Consider the following 23579-nt stretch of genomic DNA (forward strand, 5'->3'; position numbering starts at 1 on the left):
TCGAACCGTTGGTTGTATCCCTGGATAGTACTTAAAGCAGCCCTCTTTGTCCCCAAGTTGTTTATGTCAAACTGTTGAATGATCCGAATTCTTGTCAGCTTTGTGAAACTTTTTTAGTTACGTCCAGAGACAAGGGACAGAGAGAGAGAGAGAGAGAGTGAGTGAAGTTTCCTTGTTTTTGTTTTGCAGTTTTGGTGAACATGGCGAGTAGTGTGCAACTGAGTAGAGAGAGTAGCATGCAGGAGAGTCCAAGGAGTCCTGAGGCAAGGGTCGGGATGCAGGTGGAGGATCTGTGGGATGTTCAGGAACCACAGCTTAGTCCTACCGAGAAGCTCAACGCTTGCTTTGAGAGCATCCCTGTCTCTGCTTTCCCCCCTGCTCCTCAAGGTTATTACTTTGCTTACTGTTTCATTTATCAAATTATATGTATGGAATGGATCATTTGATCATGCACTGATGGTTTTGTATTAGGTTTGACTGCTTCAATTGATCAAGAATTTTGGATTTTTTTTATTCCGGGTTGGTGCTGCTGGTGGTAGTGGTTGGGGATAAAAGGTTGAAGAATTTTAGTTGATTAGACGCTTTGAGGATACCCAAGAAAGAGAAGATTTTTAGTACTAGTAGTTGAAAGAACGGGGTGAATAAGGATCATTAAAATCTAGCATTAGATTTGACTTACAAAATCCTCTGCTTTATCTAATTTTTTTTTGGGAAAAGGTATGTCTTATGTATCTCTATTTTATAAGAGAATTTCTTGGAATTGTAAGGGGGAGTTTCTTTCTTGGGATACCGTAAGTTGGTTCTCCTAATTGGGCAACTTTTTAACATGATGACAGCGTGACAGTGATATGTATTATGGTGTTATCTCTAAATGTTTAAGTTTAGTTTATTCTTGGTTGATGACATATGGAAATTCTGTATCCAGGGATTGAGATAAAATCAGATGCCAGTCTTGCTGAGGCTGTTCAAATTCTGGCCCAAAACAAGATTCTTAGCGCACCTGTTGTCGATGTTGATGCGCCTGAGGATGCAACTTGGATTGACAGATACATTGGCATTGTAGAGTTTGCAGGAATTGCTGTCTGGATTTTGCAACAGGTTGAAATATTTGATCTCTTTTCTCTATGAGCCTTTTTGTTGAGGAGAATTGCTAATAGTTTCATAACATCTCATTCATCCAATAGGAATTTAGAAATAGCATGCAGAAAAAGAAATGTGATAAAATTTAATCTTTCTTTCTTGCTTTTATGACCAGAATATTTAGGCTGAGAGATGCAGTAGTTTGGGCTGTATTATGGCTTGGTAGATATTTAGTCCCTGTGTTGTCCCCTGTAGTACAATTAAATTTGGCATATCTTTTTGTTCCTTTGTTTGTATAGCTTGCGTGAGGGAGAAGCCATGAAAGTTATCTTGTTAAAAGATGAAAATGGCTTTAATGGAAAACTTCATGGTTTTTTATCATTTGGCATTACTGATTCTGTAAAGAAAAGAGAACTTCAGTTTATAAATTTACTTATTCTGTTCTACCAATATGATGCCAGAGATTATTTAGCTTATCATTCATCTGAGTTTGCCATCCTTTCATTTGGGAAACTGAAAATAAATTTGTTTAATCTTGTAACAGTCAGAACCACCTTCACCTAGAAGCCCATCATCTCCAAGTGGAGCTGATTTTGCAGTAGCAGCTAATGGTATAACCTCTGCTGCGGGACTTGGAACTTTAAGCCCTGAAGATGCTGCAATTACTTCTGGAAGCTTTTTTGAGGCACTAACTTCCTCTGAGTTTTATAAGAAGACTAAGGTGGTAGTTCTAACCTCTATAACATAAAAGCTTCCTGCCTTCTTGAATTCTTTCCTTTCTTAATTGTGTATACTGTATAATGTCCATGTTAACTTGTGAACATACAGGTTCGTGATATCTCAGGGTCATTCCGCTGGGCCCCATTCCTTGCTTTGCAGAAATCGAACTCCTTTTTGACCATGCTGTTACTGCTTTCAAAGTACAAAATGAAGAGTGTTCCTGTCCTTGATCTGGGTGATGGAGAGATTAACAACATCATCACACAGTCAGCTGTCATTCACATGCTAGCAGAATGCACTGGGCTTCACTGGTTTGAAAGCTGGGGCACTAAGAAACTGTCTGAGATTGGTCTTCCCTCAATGTCACCGAAGCAAATTATCACGGTGAGTGTCTGTTGTCCGTCATTTTCTTGTTTTTGTATTTTGTGGATTGAGGCTTTTGCATGCCCATCAGCTTGACTCATATAGTGCTTTATCGAATGTGTTGATTCTCAATAATGCATGTGAAGGAAGACTGCTTTTGTCAGAGGTTCGTGAAATAGCACACCTTCATTCATGGACCTTACAATATTATTATGCACTGCAAATTGTTGTATGCTTGAGGGTTGAGAGTCCCATGGCAACTATGTCATCTTTGGCAATGCATGGTTATTGACAGTTAGCAATTATCATCTATTCCTCCCCCAAAAGAACTCCAAGTTACAAGCTTTCTGTAACTTGTACGAAGCTCTAAGTCTTTAATGATGATCTCTAAGGATGCAGCCCTTGTGGTGCTTATTGCAACTTAATTACCGAAATTTTGTTTCTGTATCAGCATCCTGTGGACAAAGTTTGGTATTTCGTCCTGTGCAGTTGGATTTTATGAGGTCAGACCAGTCTTAATTATAATCAATAAGTACTAATTTTTTTTTCTTTTTACCCTTTCCCTCTTTTGTATTAAGAAAAAAAAAAAAAACCTACTGGTGGTCATTTTTGTTTACATATGACAGCCAAATCCTTGTAAAAATCATATTTACAGCCTTATCTGAACTAACCTATAGCACAAGTAGAGGTTTGGTACTTGTCAATCAATATTGTTTTGACCCTTTGGAAATTTTAATACGAAGGATTATGTGATCACCAGGCACGCTCGCATGATCCAGCCTTCATGAGAGCAAGGTTTCTTGATTTCTTCATGTTTTTCTAGTCTTTATCCCTTTGCATTTCTAACCATTCTTTTTACATAGAACTTCGCTTCAAGTAACACGACCTATTCTTTTGCCATGAAGATGTTAGCAGTCTCTCTTTGTATTTTAGGTACATGAAGATGAACCAGTGCTTCAGGCATTTAAGCTAATGAGGAAAATGAGAATTGGAGGCATTCCTGTTGTTGAACGGGGAGGAAAAAAAGCTGTGGGTAATATAAGCCTTAGAGATATACAGTTCCTTTTAACTGCACCAGAGATCTACCACGATTACAGGTTTGTGATGAATCATGCATTAATGCTGCAACATTGGCCATGAATCATTTTGAAAACTTTTACTTCACTTTGGATGTTTGGTCTTGGATGTTCTAAATTAAGTCCTTACGATGTACAGATCTATCACGGCGAAGAACTTCCTAATAGCAGTTAAAAAGTACTTGGAGAAGCATGACAAGAGATCGCCAATGTTGAGCGGCATGATAACTTGCAAGAGAGACAAAACAATCAAAGAGTTGATTCAGACACTGGACTTGGAGAAGATCCATCGGGTGTATGTTGTGGATGATGGAGGGAATTTGGAAGGAGTGATCACGCTTAGAGACATCATTTCAAGGTTAGTACACGAGCCCCGCGGCTACTTTGGTGATTTCTTTGATGGTGTGTTGCCTCTACCTGAGAACAGCAGGGTTTAAGAGTAACCAAAATTTGTATGCTCTGGCTGCTTCCTGTGACTGACTTCCATTGCTTTGTGATCCTGCATTTGTGTTGGAGAGACTAATTGGATTGCAGATTGTAACATAGACGAGCCTCTGTAATTAATTTTACTTTTGAGTTCTGTATCGGCAGGTTCCAGTTTCTGTAAATTTTGGTGTTTCCAGGAACTCCATTTCAACGAACTTCTGTGTTGCAATCTAATAATAGCAAGTCATCTTCTTGCTTTCTTCTTCGAATGAGTACCCAATATTTTATTCTAAAGCATAAGCAAATAAAACAAAGACGTTAAATTTGGGAATAATTGAGACTAAAATGTAATATCAATCCTATCATAAGATCGAATGCATTCACCAAAAAATTATGGGAGCCAGAAGTTGCAATTTGTTATCAGTTTTCACTAATGGTAGCATTAACCGGTTTCAACCGAACTTATCTGTTCCAACGACATAAACTGAATGAAATCAGTTGAATTCAATTAATTTAGTTTGGTTTGTTTGATTTCAATTTTCATCTGTTACTTGTTTTGTTTTATTCGACTATTTTGATCAGTTTTTGGTATTCAAAATTTATAATCAAATTACTCAAAAAATTGATCATTAATATAAGTAATAATGAAGACTATTTATATTTTATAATTAATATTATATATATAATATAAAATATTGAAATAAATTATAAATTTGATATTTTTTTAGTGAAGGAAGATCCGAATCTATACTCTTAAAAAAAAAATCATGCACTAATCAATAATGATAATAAATTCTTAAACATGAATAATTACATTTGGCCTAGAATTAAATTAATCTCCAACCAATTTTATAAATTTTTAATGTTGATAACATTCTTTTAGATATTTAAAATTATAGTTTTTAGAATCAGATCAATAATAGTTCAAAGTTTGGGTTCATTCGATCAATGGTTTCACTGTTTGGGTTACTTATAATATTTTAAAATATTATAAATAAGATTTTATAATATTTAAATATTTTGAATAATTGTATGGATGATAATTTACAATATAAAAATGAGATATTCATTATCATTGAAAAAAATTGAAAAGAGAGGTAAGCTTATAAATATTATTTTTACAAAATTTTATACAATAGATTTTTTTAATAACTTTTTAATGGAAATGAAAAAAGAATTAATAATTAACATGCAAAATTATAATTAGATATAATTTTAAAAAGGTCATATTTAATTGACTCGAGTCCAATAAAACATTGGATGAGTCGGTCAGTTTTTTAAAAAATCCGAGAGATTAACACGAATTTTTTTCAAGTCAATTACATAAGTTATCTAATTAAAAAAACTTATCTGAGTTAAAAATCGAATTACCAGATTAATCAATCAATAAATAAAAAAAAAGACTGGATCAATTTTAATAACTATGTTTAAAGTAATAAAAATGCAAGAAAATTTTCGTTGTGGACAAAGTGTCGAGGTATTAGGCATACGCTGGAACAAACCGTAAATGTCACATACATTTATGATTTCATATACGCTAATATTTCATCATGATCATATTATATATGTTAACATGAACGAAAGACAAGGACCCAAAATGAAGAAATGAACAAACCTAAAATATGGGCCTGGGCCTCCGTTACACATTCTAAGCCTAAAACACAGTTTGGAGTTTGGACACTAATATTTTAACAGTCTTTCCCCTTGGAGGAGGCTAAGCCATTAACTTGGGCAAACAAGTTTGAGCTCAAGCCTCTAAGCTGATAACTTTGATGGTAAAATAGAGAGAATTTCTAATTAAAAATGAAGTTGGATTGATGCCCTTGGAGGCTCTGGGTACAAGTTCAGCAATAGATTGTACAATAAGCCACCAGGCACGTTCATTGCTAGCAAGGAGCCAACCTTTCCTGAGCAACCATTTTCGTTATAGACAATTTTCCTCATTGTAGCTGGAAAGATAGTATTCCTTATGCTGCATGAATAGGCGACAATTTTGTGGCTATTCCGAAGTTTATACGCCAGCAATCTTCTGCTCACAGCTGCTGCAATGTCTGCTTTACCAACAAAATTCCAATGAAACCAGTCCAAATTGCAAAGGGAGTCTATCTTACCACATGCCAGGTTGCTTTTTGGTGACTTGGGTGAATTACCCAAGGGGTAAAATTGGTTGACGTCTGCACCATCTGCAGCTGCCATCGCCATCCATATCCCATGTCCCTTGGCCCTTCCTTGTTTGGTTAGCCATCAAGAATTTTGCCCCTAATGGCCAACAAAGCATGAAACACTTCATCTTTGTCCTGCGAAAAATGCCACATTAACCACCAGTGACAAATGGACAGGGTGCCACCCCCCTAATTCCAGAGTTTGTCTTCAGTGGACCACCAAGGGATGTGATAACTGGTGCACATGGACCCTGCAATTTATTCTTGAATACGCAGAATAACAAATGGCTTGTCCAAGAAAGTTGCAGTTAATGCGAATCTTCGACCAAACAAGGTCCATTGCACGTTTATTTGCTACATAATGTCCGAGAAAAACATGTGGGTTTATTTACGATTCCTGTTGCTGGAAAGCAGGGTGGTCCTGTTTCCCGTCCCTCTCGTTGTCAGCCCGGGATTTATGCTCTATACATTGTTCTTCAGCTATGGGCAAACGCTCAAATCAAAATGAAGATCATTTCAAAACTAGTTTCTACTGTTTTTCAACTGATAACAATTGATTCCCATAGTTTTTGGTACCAAATGCCAGAATGGAAACGAAAGGGCAACAGAAATTATTAATTAGTTTGGATTAAAACTGTCGTGTTTCGGTTGAGGTGCTGGGAGACCGTTTTCATTTCAAGAAAGCTACAGCAGAAAATGAATTCCCAATTCCCCAAAGACCAGAACCAGAAACATTAACTCCCTGCTTTTAGCAAAGTTGAATGGAGTGCTCGGACCATTTACGTGGGATTCAACTTTTCTAATGGCTGCACTGTTGTTGCAAAAGTCACCTGCTCAATTATCCCTGAAATTGTTGGCGAGACTCTAGAGGCAAGTTTGCCCAACATTTGAAGCAATTTTCCCTTGCCATCAATCTTTTCTAAGAACCAAGAGCACAGGAAACTTAAGCATATTTTCGAGGCTCTAACTAAAACCATAAAGCCATAGGTTTCCCAAATGAACATTCAGGCAAGGAAGCTTCCACTACATCTACATGCATTGCAAGCACAAGCTATTATCCCTCCTTTATCCCACCCAACTTCCTTTTACTCTTTAGCCTTGTTCTCCTTTTTCTTCCATTTGTTTTACTTCAATCCAAACCAACAAAACTATGCACTTGATGGAAGAGCACTGGTGCTTTCTTCCCCCCTCCATTTGCAAGCCCATGGGTATGTACTTGAAACGCGTGGAATTTTTGGTCACCATATACCAACCACCGACCGAGATAAGCAAACTACTATACCCTACATGTAGGAAAAGCAAGCAGTCTAGCCTTCCCTCCTAATTTGAGTTACCTTCATATAGTGGCTGTAGTAAATAAGTGAAAATGGATCCAAGCTTCACAAAAGGCCCTCCTCCTTCCAACAACTTTATGATCATTAATAACATGGTGCTCCCGTTTCCATTATTTTTTTGGAGTAACTACAGCAATTATCCCTGTTATGATTCTAAGAACAGTTTTGCATGTCCCCATTTTCGTTTTTGGTCAGGATGTTCCCATTTAAAATTAATTAACCTGTACCCTCCTCGGAGTATTTTCATGAAGGGAAACAGAGAACCATCTGCTGCAAAATGGGACCAAAAAATTTCACAACACTCGACAACAAATCGGTCCTACTCTCCCACCACCTATGCTTATAACAGTTATAGCATCTGAATTAAGCTTTTAAATACTGAAATGCTCATCCATGCTTGCTGATACCACTAACTCTAAAATACTAATGCAGAAATTTGAACCTTGTATCCTATGGGCCTTTGTCGTCCACATAATTCTCGGATGGTATTAACTCACACCATATGAATGGTGCAACTTACTTCCTGTCAATGAATCCAGAAATCTTCTATGGTGTTGACGCAAATAATATAATCCTCTCATAACAGGAAAGGGGCTACTCTTATCCCTTCCAGAAGTCCAGCATTGTACATGAATTTAGATTAGCATTCCCAAAGCTATAAGTTCTTGCAGCTCCCTTTATTCTTCACCTAGCTTGACAGAAATTACATTGGGGTAAGATTGTGTTCATTCTTTAGATCTGATCGTTCCTTTAAAGCACTGAATCTCCTAATTACGCTAATGCACATTCCCATCAGATCAAATTAATAGCAGAACTCAACTAAACATTTTTATCAGCTTGATTGCTTATTCGATCACATTTGACAAATGCTTCTTGCAGAAAACAATTCTTTTCAAGACTACACGGCTAAACCTGGAATGGTCCTAACCTCTTTTCTTTCCCCGGTTATACCAAAGATGCAGTTCCCATTAAAAACTTAGACAATAGATGTAGAAATCAAAAGTGAAAGAGATGCAGCCCATTCCTTTAAGACAGTCATATAACCAGATATTACTTCATTTTAAACAAAAAAACTATCGTCTAAAATCTTACCAGAAGGTATTACCAAAGTGACATGGCAGAATTGGGAATCAAAATATATCTATTTGTTTCAATCCTACAATATATAAACATTAGTATTAGTCCATATATTACATAGTGACCAGCTTTTGTTCCACTGGCACTTAAATTCAGGCACTTAAGAATGCTATGTGAGTGTGAACAATAGATATGGCAGGCTATCAACTGGTCTGTGAAGCATGGCAATAAGAAAGGTGATAGTATTGCTACAATGCTAATGGTGATTCATGAAATAAAATACATGAACCAAGACAAATCCACACATAAAAGAAACTATAGACTATAAACCATGTACAAGATACAGTATATAAAGGGATGACAGTTAACTTTCACAAAAACCTGTGTTTATAACATCAAACAGACAGAATAAAAAACATGTCATCAGATACATAAATAGGTGAACTCTTGCTCCAGCTAATCCTTCATGAGCGCAAGGTCCATACCTGTACCAAGAGTCCTGTATCTTATGTACCCTTTCTTCTCATATGGTGAAGAACAAGAGGTGATCCTTCAAACAAATCCAATAGATAATTTTCTAAATCCTCTGGTGTATACTTAATGTATTTTCCAGCATGCCTTCCACTCTCCAGCTGACTCCCAAACCTCCCCATGAAGGAGCGGTAAGCAGGAATTACTTTTTCTGATATAGAAATTCGAAGTTCTTCACGAAGTTGAGGATCTGGGACCTTCCAAGCTGTCTGAATCCTGTATATTTCTTCAAAACATGCATTGAAGCTCTTAAATCTTTCCTTCAAGGCTACCTTGGAAGCATTATTAGAGCTACCACCAACTCCTTCATCCTTCAAACAGTTGAGAGCTTTGGTCCAACAAGCCCTAAGATAACTTGTAGCATGCTGGCGTATCTGACCCCGCCGCTTACGAACCCAATTGTCTCCCAAAAGCTTTCCTAGCTCAGAATCCTTCACCTTCTGCACTATATACAAAATATTATTCATCAAAAATGTACAATGTAATGCACCATCCTCATAAAGTTTCGATTTCTCCTCAAGATTGGATTCCAAAGAGGATATCAACAACAACAACCGTTTAGCGAATGGAGTCATAGTGTCCAACTCACTATCTTCATTCCGCAATCCATCTGCTTCATCCTCATCACTCTCTAATAACGAGTTCAAAGTCTCACAATAATCCACAAGCAGTTTCACATAATTCATCACATAACGTGTAAGAGGATGAATCTCCCCTTTCTGCATAGGTTTCTTTGAAGCCTCATTCTTCACAGCATTCTCAAACTCCACAAAAGTCCCTTTCGCTGCATCCCCTAATCCAGCCAGCACTCCCTTGGCCTCACTACACACAAATTCATCTATTATCATCATCTCAAAATCCGGCAATGCATCTGCCAGCACATCATACATATCCAAAATCCTAAACAGCTTCTCAGATGATCTTTTCCCAATCGCCACAGCTTCCCCAAAATTCAGCAACTGCATTATATACCCTTTAGCTGTCTCATTAAAACAAATCTCTTTAATTGAATCGGACCCATTAAAAATTTGATCACAAAGCCTTTTTTCCCCATTCAGAAGAACCCTAGCAGTAATCTTAACAGCCTGAATCCACTTCTTCATCTTTTCATCCAAAGCTCTCCACTCAATCTTCTGAACTTCCTCAATACTCAACTTCTCAACTCCGAGAATCACCAGACACTCATCCAAAGCATCACGCCTAACACTACTATAACCTTGAACACACTCTTTTTCATACCCGGACCGGATCATCCGGTCTGCAATTTCTTTCAACTCCACAACAGCATCAGCATTTATCAAATCCACACACAAATCATCTCCCAAACTCGCTCCTCGCTCGTGAAAGCACCCTCTTTCGCTATCGACCTCTCCAAAACTCTCGAATTCCTCATCAATTTCCCCTTCATTCGCGGCGAAAGAAAGGGAAACCCTCCGGATCGAACCGTAAAGCCTATCGGAATCAAGCGGGACGGTATTCCTAATCAGAATAAGTCGAAACTCATCTTCCAGTCTCGACATGGCCATCTGAATAGCGGTCTCAGCCCGGTCCATGATTTCGTTATTGGACCGAATCGACATATCTACAACCAATTGAAGGATTTCGTCAACAGCCGAGAGGTACTCGGTGGCTTCATCGGGAGAGTCTTCCCAAGGGAGAGAGTGGCGGGAAGCGTCAGGGTTGGAGGAGGAAGAGTCCCACCGAAGGATAACTTTCTCGGCGGCGTCGAAGCGGACGCCAGTTTTCTTGGAGTCGTCGTTGATTAAATCGGAGATGTTGGACAAACGGTTGTCGAAGCTCGAGAAAATCAAGAGCATGTCTTCACGAACCTCTTTTGGAGTGTTGAGACTCTTCACGATCTGCTGAGCCGTCGCCATGACCCGGTCCTCGCCTCCCGTGCCAAGGCTCGTCGTAGTCGTGGCCATGGTCGATGCTTTTAGTCCTCTACGGGACTCCGTTCTCCGGTTTTCTTTATCCCTTTTTTGAGAAACGATTTGGGGATTGAGAGAGCCGGCTACACTTCAGAGTTGAGGTAAAGTGGAAACGGCCATTTTTTGTGTATTGCTTCGGTGAGGATTTCCTTCTTTTTTTTTTTTTTGTTCCCTCGGCTTCCTACTTTCCTGTTGTCAGAACTGAAACTGAAAATTTGGAAAGAATTTGGTGTGGCCGGCTGGTTTGGGAGAGGAGATGTAACGTCAGCGGAATTCTTATCGTGCTCCAGAATACAACCGCAGGACGAGCAAGGGCAAAGGGTTTGGGGAAATGGGGGATTTCTCTACAGTTGTTATCTCTACGGTTTCGGTTCTGTTACTCTTTTGGATTGGGTTTTGCCCGCTTGGGGGCCCTACTTTTTGTTGTCTGACCCAATGCAAAGTCTTTTGTTTTTTACTATTATTTCTTTTCTTTGTAGGAAATTTTGATTGATTGTGTCTACAGTACCGTCACAGTTACTCACATCTGACGCAAAAAAAATATATATATATATATATTTTAAATCTTACTCTATTAAACTATTATTACCTATCGATAACGATATAAGATTTTTATTTAAATATCTTAACAAGATGTGCTTTGATATGATTTCGGTTATCATCTAATGTATTCTAGTGAGGTTTCGATAAAACAATTGATTTGGGTCGACATTTCTTTGATTACATCTAAATCGATGACTTTTTTAAAGTGTATTAAAAAGACTAATTAAGTAATTGATCTTACATTAAATATAACCTTTTTATCTCATAAATTCAACCTCACTTACATATATATATATTTATTTATTTATTTAAATATAGGGACATTGTTTTTCTTCTTTTTTTTCCTTTGAATTTTCTATCGCTGCTAACTAGTTGTTAAATGTCCGAAGGAGGTTGCAAAATGGTTCACATTTCAATCAACAAAGCCGCCTACCTGCCGGGTCGGAGGATGCCCCGATTTGAAATAAATAAATATATATGTAATTGTCAACTCAAAGCCACCAATGGGAGATAAGATCTTTTTCTAGGCAAAAACAAAACATCAAGCACCCCTTAAGGCGTCGGGGCACACAATCAGCTGTTGATCCTTCAAAGCTGAGTCCACATCCGGACCTGATCAGGGTGAGTGAGGCTCTTGTCAAAATTATTTTGCCGCACCTAACACGGTAGATCAAATTTCCATTCACACCACAATAGAGAAGCCAACGGCTAAGACTTTGAAGTTTCTTATGTTTTTTGCCATTTTCATTAAACAATTAGATATTGCATGTGTTGGGAAAATGAATTTTCCTTTCAGAATCAAGGCAAGACAAATGCTTTTGATGTTAAGTAAACAAGTTAATCCTTCATTAATTGTGCTATTATCTTACTTTCACATGATAATCAGTGTAAAAGTGCTCATGGTTTTTCAAATTAAATTAATTAAACTAACCCACTACTTCAACATCTTTCCTGGGCTGTCCTGTTAAGATCAATTCATGGAGGATGATGAAAACCGTGCAAGTTCTTGTAAACCAGATTAATTTCATTTTGGGCATGCGAAGATTATATTCATGCAAATTGATCCATTTTCTATTCCAAAAAGGTTTAACAAGAATTTCATATTATTTACTGCAAAGATTGCACAAGGAATCTTACATGCAACCTACAATGGCTGAACCTTCTGTCTGTGAAAGCAGTTATTTTACCTTGAAAATGGTAGTCTTTGTCACGTGGAGCCAACTGAAAATGAATTCCATTTTGGGCTAAGCTGACTTGACGTCCCCGTCGGAATCAAGACCCCAACTGCAGATTGAATAGCAGCTAAACCCATAGAAAACTTGTCATGTGCATTAACCATCACTTTAGCTTTGAATATGTCCATTTTACCAAACTTCGGATGACTCATATGATATGGAAGCAAAACAGAATGACTCAAAAAAATTTGAAGAGTCAAACTAGAATCATTAGGCCACCATGGGTACCACCAAATATCTTTGCATGCGAGATACGGCTATTAACATCCTTATGATTTCAACAAGACATTGCAACACACTCTCTCTCTCTCCCTCATATTTAATAGAAATTAAATACAAGTAGAACTTTGATCAAGCCTGTCAAACCCTTGAACTTTCAGTGCTTATGATCCAACCAGGCGAAACACAAAGGAACCCTGGCTACCCGCTACTGGCTACAGGCCCATTTCATGTGGATCAAACGATCAAACTTGGAATTTTGGTCATGGTCAATCTCAAGTAATCTGTGATTCCACAACTGTCATAAGCATAGGTAGCTAAAACCAAAGCAAAGCACTCTTTCTTCTTCCACAAGGCACTGTTGCTATTAGAAGAAAACCTGAAACAATATGCATATTTAGTTCAAGCATCCAATTATTGCTTTCAGGAGACGTAATTCCTTTTCCCCACTCAGCAATTTTTACCACTACTGTCAACATTTTCGTTGATCTCAACATATCAGCTTCACATGCTTCTTTAACAATATTTTACCCTTTTTTAAAGTACCCAAAGAAGTACAACCAAATGTAGTGCCTAAAGTGATATTTCTGATTGCAAGTCTTCTGTCCTGATTTTGACACGGGCAGTTCTATTGCTCCATTAGATAATTGCGACTCAAAAGTTATTTTCATTCGCTACATACTGCGATATCCACTCTTGAAAAGTCTCAGAATTAGCGACAGCCATCCACTACTGCTAACATTTTTATTAATACATATCAGCTTCACATGTTTCTTTAAATATATTTTCCTTTTCTTTAAATATTCTGATTCTAATTCTTCTATCCCAGTTTTGACATTGCTAGTCCTATAGTTCCTATTTGTTAGTCATGCCACTCAAAGTTATGCTAATTTGCTACATACTTTAGTACTCTCTCTCGTGGAGAGAGTATGGTTACACAAAAGGAAAATGAAAGGAGAGGGTCTGTGTGTGTGTGTTTGGTGGGAATGTTGGGGGCTTTGACTGGATTAGGGGTGCAAGGTCATTTTATTTATTCGCCCTTTTCCTTACTCCTTGTTTCCTTCACATAGGCAGGTTAAACAAATAAAGGTTAACATAATATGCTAACTGGAAAAGTTGTTCACCAAGATTACAGATGAAGTAAACTCTAGAGAACACTGGACTTTGAGGGGAGAGCTGTGCGTCTATACCATTCTATGTGATATCTGGTAAATTACATTGCATACATTTCCTGGGAGAAAAGTCCATTTGATGTCTCACCCTGAAAAAAAATAAGAAAACATATTTAGTTTAGCAAATCTGAAAGAGACATATCTTTAAGAGACATATCTTTATACTGCCTAAACTATAACTGGAATTGAGAAGGAAAGTTTGAGTAATGACCCAAATTAGACAACTGATCTCTTATACAGTACATAGACTTCAGCATTGTATCCAGGGTTTCTTTAGCTAATTGGAATTTCAAATCCAACTCTTCTTGGGGAGCCTGTGTATCATTTTGGAGCTGCATAAAGTGCAAGATAAAATCATCTTATCATTGCTTTGGGAGTATAGAGAAAGTTGTGCTGCTAGAGAAGACTATATGTTTTGGTAAGCATTTTAAAGATGCATATTTACCCAATTTCATATTTAGTAAAAATTTCCAATCTGCAACAAAGAGGCATCAATGGCAACTAACTTGCCAACAAAATTGATACCTTCAAATTGATAACAGCCACCGGCTCTGTCAATTCACTGTCCTGATTCCCCATATTCCAAGTCATTGCCTTTAAGCGTGGAAAAGAAACCTGAAAATGATTGATTTTAAAAGTAGGATTACCTAGGGCATCCAACGCAATTGAGATAAATGTGTTTGTAATAGACCATAATAAATATCAGACCTCATCCTTGTGTATCTCTGCCCGCCATTCTCTTTGAAACTTTTGCAACAAAAGTGTCAATAGCCTTTGTAATTCAGGAAGAACCTCATTTGGAAAGAGCTTTTGGATATCATCTTTGCTGATATTCTCATAAACACATCTGCGGATTAACATACGGAGACATACAAGAAGCTGCCAAGGAGAAGCACACATAATTATTCTTACCAAGGTCAGTTGATTAACAACAGCTAGATAAGTTAAATGATTTAATGCTTTTTGAGCATGTAATGGATAAATGCCAATTTGAAGAAAAATTATAAAAATTTAATACTCAATGTTAGGTTCACAACTGCAATTGCGAATATGAGGGGCATAAGCATTTGAAACCAATATGGGAATCAATCTTTTTTTTATTCCCTCTTACGTCGAGAGCATGTTACATCAGATAATGAGAAACACCAGTGGGGTGCAACAGTTTATTTGAAAAGCCAAAGCCTATGGAAAGCAAAACCCCGAAAACAACCTGAGGAAATAATTCCAATGAAAATTCCAGCACATAACAATCACGACTGAATTCCACAATCTTGATGCCAACTAGAGATATTTGAGTATAAGAAAACCAATGATACAGAAACTTAATCTACAAAATTCTTCCTCTTACTCGCTTGCTTTCTCTACCAGTATTAGTCAAAACTAGCATCCTGTAGAGATAACTATGGAAATGGGCAATAATATAGAAGTAAAATCTATTGCTTAGTAAAAACATTGTACTTTAAGCAAGTAATAATAACGAAATACAAGTCTTTTTGTATATAGAGAGAGTGTGTGAGTGCGCAAGGGAGCGGTTAATTACGGGGTCGAGGTCGGAGTCGGTTTGGAGCTGAAGCATTTCGCAGATGAGGCGGCGGTCATCGGCGTCGAGGCCAGTCTTGCGAGTTTTCCAGAGGGATTGAAGAATGTATTCCACCGATTCTTTGGAGTTTGCTCTTACTAACAGCGGTAGATGTCCCCACAGCGTCCGCTCCATTTATTATCTTCTACCCACTTCAAATTCTGATGCTCAACAGCTCAAAGCTCGTTTAGGAGAACAAGAAAAAAAATAGGAAAACACCTGCGTAATTGGTTTTTCCTCGCCCAAAGGACACAAAAATCAGCAGCTCAACTCAAGGCCCTCGACTGAAGTTACGCCGAGACTCTAGCGTGTAGAAATTGAAAGCAAGCCACCAGGGATGAGGGAACCCAACTTCCCCTGGAGCTTCTTTTACCAGGGCCCTTGGGCCCAAATGCTCTGGAGCCCAACTCACTGTTGAGAAATCTAGCTTTACAAATTATATTCTGCAGGAATACAAGGCAATGAGAAAATGCAAAGAAATAAACATAATTATGTGTATTCTCTGAGATTTTTGGCATCAAATCTGTACTACTAGCTTTGTTCTTATAGGAAAACAGTTACTTTGGGCCTATGGATTTGCTTGCTTATCCCTCATCAGGTTATAATAGGAGAAAATGAAATGAAGAATGGCTCAGATGCTTGAACTAGAAGATTGCAGAGTTTCTTGCACAAAAGAATTGATTTTCTATTAATGAACTTTGAAAAATTACAACTACAACATGTGGACTTACATTATTTGTAATAAAGAGGAAAAATCGGTGATGGAGAAGTAATCAGACCAACGACCATAGAAAATATCAGGTGACAAAATTCTTAGAACCTTCAACAATATTTATTTTAAGTTTTAACATCACCAATAATCACCACAAGAGCAGCCCCCATCTTGGAAATGGTGGAATCTACTGGCATCCCTCACGACAATTTCCCGTCTAGTAACCAGAGCTATCAACTTAATAGCATTGTGGCAGTCGTTACAAATTCGATGGCTCTGCACGATTTGCAGAGGTGATCCATTCGTAGTATTTATCAGTCCAAAAGCTATTGCTAATTTCTCGCTGTGGTACAACAACACATGCTGCTCCTGTTCGTCCACATCAGGAAGCAACGTTTTCTCCTCAGGAACATAACCATGCTTAGAAATTTCGAGTATCAAGCTATCAACTTTTTGGTAAATCTCCTTTGTCTGGACATGGCATTTGTCTCCTGAAAGGAAAACGTGTGATTGTTTGTTAACTTCAATCCAACTGCAGGCTGGAAGCATTCTCAATCCCTTCCTTTTCAAAGTCTGCAAAACAGCAGCTGCTTCCTTTAACTTGCCAGATTGGTTGTAAATATTCAAAAGCACAACATAATTACTAAGCTTTTCAGGTTCCATTCCGTACAGTTTCTCAGCTGCAAATTTCCCAAGCTCCAAATTCCCATTGACACGACTAGCTGTTAGCAAAGCTGCCCACATGTTTGCTGTAGGCTTGAAGGGAGAACCTCTTATCAAAGCAAAGGCTTCGTCTAGAAGTCCCTCTTGACCTAATAGTTCAATCATACAAGCGTAATGCATTGCACGTGGCTTGATCTTATGATCTCTACTCATGGACTGAAAAATTTCCCAACCACGTTCGAATAATCTTGAATTGCTACAAGCAGATAACACAGCAAGAAAAGTAACATGGTTAGGTCTCATTCTTTCTTGAAGCATTTTCTCAAACAAGTCCACAGCCTCAGCTCCCCGACCATGATTACCATACCCCGCAATTAAAGCATTCCATGATATGGTATTCTTGCAAGGCATCCTGTCAAAAACACGTCGAGCATCTCCTATTCTCCCCCATTTGCTATAGAAGTCCACAAGAGCTGTGTTAGCCACTATATCCAACCCAAAACCATAACGAACTAGACCTGCGTGAGCTTGCTTAGCATGTTCAATTGATGCTAACCTCGAACAAATTCTTATAATCATTGAAAACGTGAAATGATCCATCTTAACACCAGAATCACGCATCTCATAAAACATACTCAGTGCTTCCTCACTATAACCATGGAGAGCGTAACCTGCTATAATGGAATTCCATCCTACAGTAGTCTTCTCTGGCATGTCATCAAAAACCCATTGTGCATCCTCGATGCTGCCACATTTACTATACATGTCAATCAGTGCACAAGACACAAAGATATCTTCATCAACACCCATCTTCACCGCACATGAATGCAGCTGCCTTCCTACCGAAATGAGTTCCAACCCTGCAGATGCCCGAATCATTGTGGCAAAAGTTCGAGATCCACAGTCAGAGAACTCCTCCCACATAATCAGAAACAACCTAAACGCCGCCAAGTAATCCCCAAAATCCACCAGCCCCACGATGATGGTATTCCATGAAACCAAATTCCTCTCCGGCATTTCATCAAATAACTTACGCGCATCAATCATCATCCAGCATTTTACATGCATAAGCAGCACCCTGTTACTCATATACAGATCTGGCTCAAACCCATTATTTATCATGTAATTAAACACTCTCTTCACTGCTCTAACCGAACCCAACCCAATACACGCGCTCACTAGTGCGTCATATGTACTTAAACCCACATCAAAACCACCTTCAAGTTCCAAAATCTCAAACAATTCAAGCGCTTCTCTATACCTATTACACAAAGCCAACTTCTCTATCTGACTACAAAGCCCCACACTGGGTTTCCTAAACTGAGTCTCTTCTGTTTCTTTCATTTCAGGATTAGTATTCCTAGAAGGTTTCGGCTTGGGCCGCCGCGGCTGCAGCCCATGCTCTAGTGAAAAACACATGATTTTATCAAATGGGTAACTCCATTTTCTCCGATCGAACCGAAAACAATAACCGGAAAAAAAAGGCTTTGTTGTGAAAACCTTATTGTTTGCTGACGGAAAGCTGCAACTAGTCTGCATTTGATCTAATGATATGCATTGGTATCGAGCGAGTGGGATTTCCATGATTGAAAATTAAAGATAAAGCAGCGATTCTGATAAGAGATAAGAAACTGTACCTTTGAGGAGAATGGGTTGTAGAGTTAAAGAGAAACTTTGACGTCGGAGTTGGAGTTTTTTTTGAGGTGGAGATAGGAAGAGATTTGCTTGGTTTAGTTACTTTCATGTTCTTAATAAGAAAGAAAACAAATGTGGGTTTTGGGAGACTTTGAGCATCGAGATATCCGCCCTGCGTGTACTGCTAAAGAAAGCAGTTGCGGTGCTTCCAACTACCTTCGCCAAATATTTGGGAGAAACAGCGAATCCCCAAAATGACATTGTGTTTCCTATTAATTTTTTTAAAAAAAAGGGTAGACAATTCATACAGCTACGATGCGATGTCGTTTCAATGAACCGCCTTGCAAGCTTATAATTTAAACCATATGAAAAAGGCGACTAGACAGAGGTATGGGCCGTTAAGTTGAGTGAAAAGGTGCGCACGATAACCAATGGCGCCGCACGATCTCCGCCGTCCGTTCAAGCGAGCGGCAATTTCCGATCAGCAGAAGCGCAGGGAGCTCTCGCTTCTCCGTCAAGCACAGAATCGCCGCGACGCTCAACAGCAAGCTCGCTGCTTGGCCTCCTCTATTCTCTCGCTCCAGTCTCCAGTCCCTGAATCAGAACCCGAACAATCCGACATCGAACTCGAAACTGCACCTGAAATCGAGAAAGAACCTGGAACTCTGTTGAAGGACCTCGATGTTCCTGGGGCTTCGAAGCTCCGAGGACCAGAAGTTCGAAAATGGTTCGCGAGACAGCTTATGCTTCCTGAGTGGATGATCGATGTCCCTGATCGCTTGAGCCAAGACTGGTAATTATTCTCTACCGCTCCTTTTATTTTTTACCTTTCTTGTGGCAATAAGATATTTGTAAGGTTACGTTTTGAAACGTTTAATTTGCTGTTGAGTAAGTTTTTAAAGATTCAAAGTTGTGTGTGTGTGTGTGTGTGTTTTATAGGTATGTATTTGCAAGGCCAGCTGGAAAGCGATGCTTCGTGGTTTCATCAAACGGAACCACAGTGAGCAGGCAACGAAACGGCTCTATTTTGCATCATTTCCCGTCGGCTTTACCGGCCGGAGCCAAGACCAGAGACAGCTCAGGCTCCGGTCAATCATATTGTATCCTGGACTGCATTTTCCACGAGGTATAGAAAACTCTAAAAGGGAAAAAGATAAAATCATATTAGTGCTGTTATATTGATTGGTCTTGATTTGGTTGTTGTTTTTTAATTCTTGTTGCAGCTGGATCAGACTTACTATGTGATTGATATGGTTTGTTGGAATGGATACTCTCTCTATGATTGCACTTCTGAGTTTAGGTTCTTTTGGTTGAACTCGAAGATCGAAGAGAGTGGTGCTTGCAATCCTCCTTCATATTATCATAAATTTAGATTCAGCACTGTACCTGTGTATACTTGTGATCAGAATGGTTTATATGCAGCGTATACTGGAGTTGTGCCTTATGTCAAGGATGGGCTATTGTTTTATAACAAGTGAGTTCTTTTCCTCAACAATATGTGCTTAGCTTTTCATTCTTTCTCGCGTTGTCTTTAGTTGAATAGGATTTATTCTGTAATTGGTGCCATGTCTTTTGCTTTTCCTCAATGTTAGTTATGAATTGAGATGGACTTGCTAATTCCGTGACAGCGACACAAACAACTATCATATTTAGATAGCAGGTTCAAATTCCGAGGGGCTCCTTTATATGGGGTGCTTGATATGTGCTGAGCCACTTATCAGTACCTATAAAAGGTAAGCCTGTTCTGAAGCCAGTAGGTGCAACCCTTCTTATTTTTAGGTCCACAATCATAAGGAAAAATACTGTAATGTAGTTTCCAAAAATTTTGGTTGATTGATCATTGAAATATCTTTACCATATCTTGGTTCAAACCAGAAGTTCTGTTTAATGCATTTCCACTTCTTAGCAATGTCTTTCATCTATGGTGCCTTTTCTAGCATGACCAAGCCTCAAGGGATGGAGCATTAAGGTTTTTTGCAATGATGATTGGCATTGCTTTCATTTTAATTTTCTCCTGTGATCTATGGAATAGGTATAATTTTGTAGTCTGAAGTATGGTGTAAATTTAGAGTACCTATTCCAAGCTGGTGTGCCTAGCTTTTGTGTGGTGCTGGTTCAATAATCAGATGAGAGTCTTAGGAGTATAGAGTGATGTCTTTGCCTAGTGTAATGGATTTTTCCAGTAAAAAGAGTTGTGAAATTGGACTTTCTTCATTGGTAGGAAGGATGCTGATCCTAATTTAGTAGGTAAGATGTATTAGTAAAGCATAGATAAAACCTTTTTTTTATTCATCCACTGTGGAAGATGGAAAGCCATTTCTTTTTCTTATTCTTTTTTTCCTGTTCTTAAATTTTGTATTATCATTAGAACCTCTCAATTTTGGTTTGTAGCATATTTAATCTCTCTCCTGTTTGTGTCTTTTCACTGTTGATCTTTGTTTTCTTTCCTTCATAGGCATGCGCACTATCAAACTGGCAGCACACCTCTGGTATTAGTTTGGAAGGATGAGAACTGTAGTCAATATGTTATAGACACAGATAGTAAAGGAGAGATTCCAAGCCAACAACAGGTATTTTGACATAACATTTATCATTCAGCTATGCTTCCTATGCCCTTGTCCCTTCCTTGTTACTCCCTCAAATTAGTTAATTAGGATATGTTTCTTTCTCATTGTTATTCGCTGAAGAGCAATGATTAATGTAATTAAGTTGCAGAAGGTATATTCTGTAAATAGAAATTTTGACATGGATAAGCTCCTCTTATGATCATCAATTGGTATATGCTATATAACAGAGAAAATGCATGTGCGGTCTCATGGCTTGGTTCAGACAATTACTCTTTCTAGAATAAGTTTTAGCTATGAAATTTAAAAACAAAGTTTTCTGGAGCTACGAAACAAGATTTACATAACCCTTTTGGACTAAACTGGAGTAAAGAGAAAAATATAGTTCTGGAGTTTAAGACAAATAACAGAAAACTAGTATCTTGTTTTTGATAAATTTATACATATGGAGTAAAGCCATAACAGTATTATTTCAATTGTTCTTCTTTCTTTTGTTATTAGGTAGTTTTGGAGTTGCAAGACAATGGAAAACTGGTTACATCAGATGATCCCCCCATGCTTTTTGGCTGCTTAGATGGGGATATCATACAAAAGGTATGGTAGTAGATGCCCATATTGAGCCAGAGACGTAATGCGTTAATTGTTGCTTTAAACTAATTTTAATGATTTCTTCATCCATAATTTGACATCGATATTTGATTCTTTAAAGTTTATGATGTATCAATACAGTGAGCGGTTGCATCAATTTGGTAAGTTGTGTGCCTGTTGGGCTTTGAGCTACATAAATGAAGGTAGCTCCCTCCCATCCTACAAATCCTAGCTCCCCTTCCTAACATTTGAATCCATGACTTCTGAGTTCAAAGCCCCTAGTTCTATCAGTTGGGGGAGCCCCTTGGGAATGGTAATGGGTATAGATGTTGTCTATTAATTGAAACATAAGGGAACAGAGAACCCACATTTCACCTTGTTGATGTCCCGTTACACTGACAATGTTTAATATCATGAGCCAGGTAGAAAGGAAAATAATTTGTAAAATACTAAGGCCTCCCCTCCCCTTCTTCCAGTTTGTTAAAATTTGATTTTTCTCTTTTCTTTTCTTTGATATCCTCACTCTTCCAAATACACAGTCAGGGCTGCATTCAGGGAACCTTTTACGATTCGCTGTTAGTGATGGAGGATTGAGTTTTGTGGATGGGAAGCTTGAGAAGGCTGATTTGAATTATCTTGGCAAGGCAAATCGAGGACGTGCTTTTGCAGATAGTTACTCAAAGGTTGGTAGAAAATAATTCAGGATGCACTTTATAGTTGATATTTGCTTTTAACTTTAACTGATCTTAAATAAACTTATCCTATTAAATCAAAACCAAAACTCCCCAAATCATGTGATAACAATGCCAAAATGTTGGATTTTGCTATTGTTTGAGACAAATTTTCCGTACTACACCTCTTTGTGAAAAAGATTAAGTATGGTAGGAATAATTGTTTAATTCCCTAGTGGTGCTGTGAAAAAGTTTATAAAATTGGCCTCAAAATATATATTATTATGATTGTTTGGTTCATCTATTCCACATTCAGAGTATCTTTTTAATTGGGGGAATGGGGGATTTGAACTCAACTCTGTGTGGGGTGGATAGATGCACATATCGTTGCATCAACTTGTTGAGAAACTTTTGATCCCCAACCAAAGTAGTTGATTCTCTTTTCCTGAAATGTACTTGAACAAAATTGAAACAGGTTAGTGTGTTTCTTATCTTACATGCTGCTGCATTGATTCAAAGATCTGTTGTTTGTCAATAGAGACAGACAATTGCAGCTCAATTATCTTCATGCATGCTTGTCTTTCTGTGTTTTAATTTCATCTTTTTTGCTCTAAATGATTACTGATGCCCATTCTTTTATCAGCCTGCCAAATTATTGCATGTAATAATCCTCTGATGCATCTTTGAATTATAAAATAGCTTGGAATTTGCTCTGCAGGTTGTGTTCCAGTATACAGTTCGGCATTCTCCTCTGAAGATAGATGATCTACTAGCATCTATCAACTCACTAGATGATCAAGAGGAGAAACCTTGTGATGTAGAGATGGTCGGTTGACTATGTCCATAGTTATGGGAGGTTTGATGTTGGTATGCCTGCCGTGCCTACCGTCATGGACTACAGTTCTCCTGAAGACTTCCTTGCAGGTCACCACTGGATGACTTGCATGCATGAGATGGCTGTTTTTGTAATTTTTCTAAGGACAAAAACAAGGGAGTTTTTGGCATAAATGTGATGTATAACTTCACTCGGCTTGCCCCAAGTGACAAGGGGTTGGAGGGTTTCGATACAGATGTTAGGTTCAACCAAAATGCTCTATTCTTGTGCCAAAAAGAAGAATTATTATTATTATTATTTTTGTATAGGTTTGCCCTGTAACTCTGCAAGTTCTACGGTAGCCAGCCACTCATTTGATGGAGGGCAGTATTATTCAATTGATGTAAGAAATTTGATTAATGCTGTTGTTGAGGACATTTCGTAGGACAAGTGCATCAACCAAAGAATTCCACTGATAAAAAGA

General features: G+C 38.2%; 5 protein-coding genes across 7 annotated transcripts; 2 read left to right on the forward strand and 3 right to left on the reverse strand.

The window, feature by feature from the left end:
* On the forward strand, positions 1-3930 carry KING1 (SNF1-related protein kinase regulatory subunit gamma 1). The gene is made up of 6 exons (XM_021431423.2): positions 1-387; positions 926-1098; positions 1625-1801; positions 1909-2184; positions 3097-3260; positions 3379-3930. Exons 1-6 carry the CDS (start codon positions 201-203, stop codon positions 3674-3676), a joined length of 1275 nt encoding a protein of 424 aa, XP_021287098.1. The 5' UTR covers positions 1-200; the 3' UTR covers positions 3677-3930.
* Positions 3931-8544: 4614 nt separating this feature from the next.
* EXO70F1 (exocyst subunit exo70 family protein F1) lies at positions 8545-11072 on the reverse strand. The gene has a single exon (XM_021430381.2). The coding sequence runs from the start codon at positions 10692-10694 to the stop codon at positions 8745-8747; it is 1950 nt and encodes a 649-aa protein (XP_021286056.1). The 5' UTR covers positions 10695-11072; the 3' UTR covers positions 8545-8744.
* Positions 11073-12424: 1352 nt separating this feature from the next.
* Positions 12425-15583, reverse strand: LOC110418730 (uncharacterized). Of its 3 annotated transcripts, none has more exons than XR_016351299.1 (6): positions 15410-15583; positions 14578-14748; positions 14395-14484; positions 14081-14201; positions 13888-13958; positions 12425-13076 (listed from the first exon to the last, which is right to left on the reverse strand). XR_016351299.1 is itself a non-coding variant. In XM_021431532.2 (5 exons), exons 1-5 carry the CDS (start codon positions 15581-15583, stop codon positions 13954-13956), a joined length of 561 nt encoding a protein of 186 aa, XP_021287207.1. In that variant the 3' UTR covers positions 13140-13953. The 3 variants fall into 3 exon arrangements, 1 of the variants encoding a protein (XP_021287207.1); XR_016351298.1 differs by having other exon boundaries at positions 13822-13958; XM_021431532.2 differs by lacking the exon at positions 12425-13076 and having other exon boundaries at positions 13140-13958.
* Positions 15584-15757: 174 nt separating this feature from the next.
* On the reverse strand, positions 15758-18467 carry EMB3141 (Pentatricopeptide repeat (PPR-like) superfamily protein). Its single transcript, XM_021431529.2, has 2 exons — positions 16180-18467; positions 15758-15891 (listed from the first exon to the last, which is right to left on the reverse strand). Exon 1 carries the CDS (start codon positions 18405-18407, stop codon positions 16299-16301), a length of 2109 nt encoding a protein of 702 aa, XP_021287204.1. The 5' UTR covers positions 18408-18467; the 3' UTR covers positions 15758-15891; positions 16180-16298.
* Positions 18468-18759: 292 nt separating this feature from the next.
* On the forward strand, positions 18760-23511 carry LOC110418732 (snurportin-1 protein). The gene is made up of 7 exons (XM_021431536.2): positions 18760-19251; positions 19398-19584; positions 19682-19932; positions 20914-21028; positions 21524-21616; positions 22150-22293; positions 23000-23511. Exons 1-7 carry the CDS (start codon positions 18890-18892, stop codon positions 23114-23116), a joined length of 1269 nt encoding a protein of 422 aa, XP_021287211.1. The 5' UTR covers positions 18760-18889; the 3' UTR covers positions 23117-23511.
* Positions 23512-23579: the final 68 nt, after the last annotated feature.

The sequence above is a fragment of the Theobroma umbraticum genome, unplaced genomic scaffold (assembly GCF_002168275.2).
Source record: "Theobroma umbraticum cultivar Fairchild unplaced genomic scaffold, ASM216827v3 scaffold_50.0, whole genome shotgun sequence".
Classification (NCBI taxonomy): domain Eukaryota; kingdom Viridiplantae; phylum Streptophyta; class Magnoliopsida; order Malvales; family Malvaceae; genus Theobroma; species Theobroma umbraticum.

Excerpts from the sequence above, each read along its gene's own strand:
- KING1 (XM_021431423.2), top strand. The coding sequence starts at position 201 with ATGGCGAGTAGTGTGCAACTGAGTAGAGAGAGTAGCATGCAGGAGAGT. Across the intron at positions 1,099-1,624 it reads CTGTCTGGATTTTGCAACAG|TCAGAACCACCTTCACCTAG; the intron begins GTTGAAATATTT and ends ATCTTGTAACAG. Across the intron at positions 2,185-3,096 it reads CACCGAAGCAAATTATCACG|GTACATGAAGATGAACCAGT; the intron begins GTGAGTGTCTGT and ends TTTGTATTTTAG.
- EXO70F1 (XM_021430381.2), bottom strand. The coding sequence starts at position 10,694 with ATGGCCACGACTACGACGAGCCTTGGCACGGGAGGCGAGGACCGGGTC.
- LOC110418730 (XM_021431532.2), bottom strand. The coding sequence starts at position 15,583 with ATGGAGCGGACGCTGTGGGGACATCTACCGCTGTTAGTAAGAGCAAAC. Across the intron at positions 14,485-14,577 it reads CAGAGATACACAAGGATGAG|GTTTCTTTTCCACGCTTAAA; the intron begins GTCTGATATTTA and ends AATCATTTTCAG. Across the intron at positions 14,202-14,394 it reads TGGCTGTTATCAATTTGAAG|CTCCAAAATGATACACAGGC; the intron begins GTATCAATTTTG and ends CACTTTATGCAG.
- EMB3141 (XM_021431529.2), bottom strand. The coding sequence starts at position 18,407 with ATGGAAATCCCACTCGCTCGATACCAATGCATATCATTAGATCAAATG.
- LOC110418732 (XM_021431536.2), top strand. The coding sequence starts at position 18,890 with ATGGCGCCGCACGATCTCCGCCGTCCGTTCAAGCGAGCGGCAATTTCC. Across the intron at positions 21,617-22,149 it reads ATGGGGATATCATACAAAAG|TCAGGGCTGCATTCAGGGAA; the intron begins GTATGGTAGTAG and ends CCAAATACACAG. Across the intron at positions 22,294-22,999 it reads TTGCAGATAGTTACTCAAAG|GTTGTGTTCCAGTATACAGT; the intron begins GTTGGTAGAAAA and ends TTTGCTCTGCAG.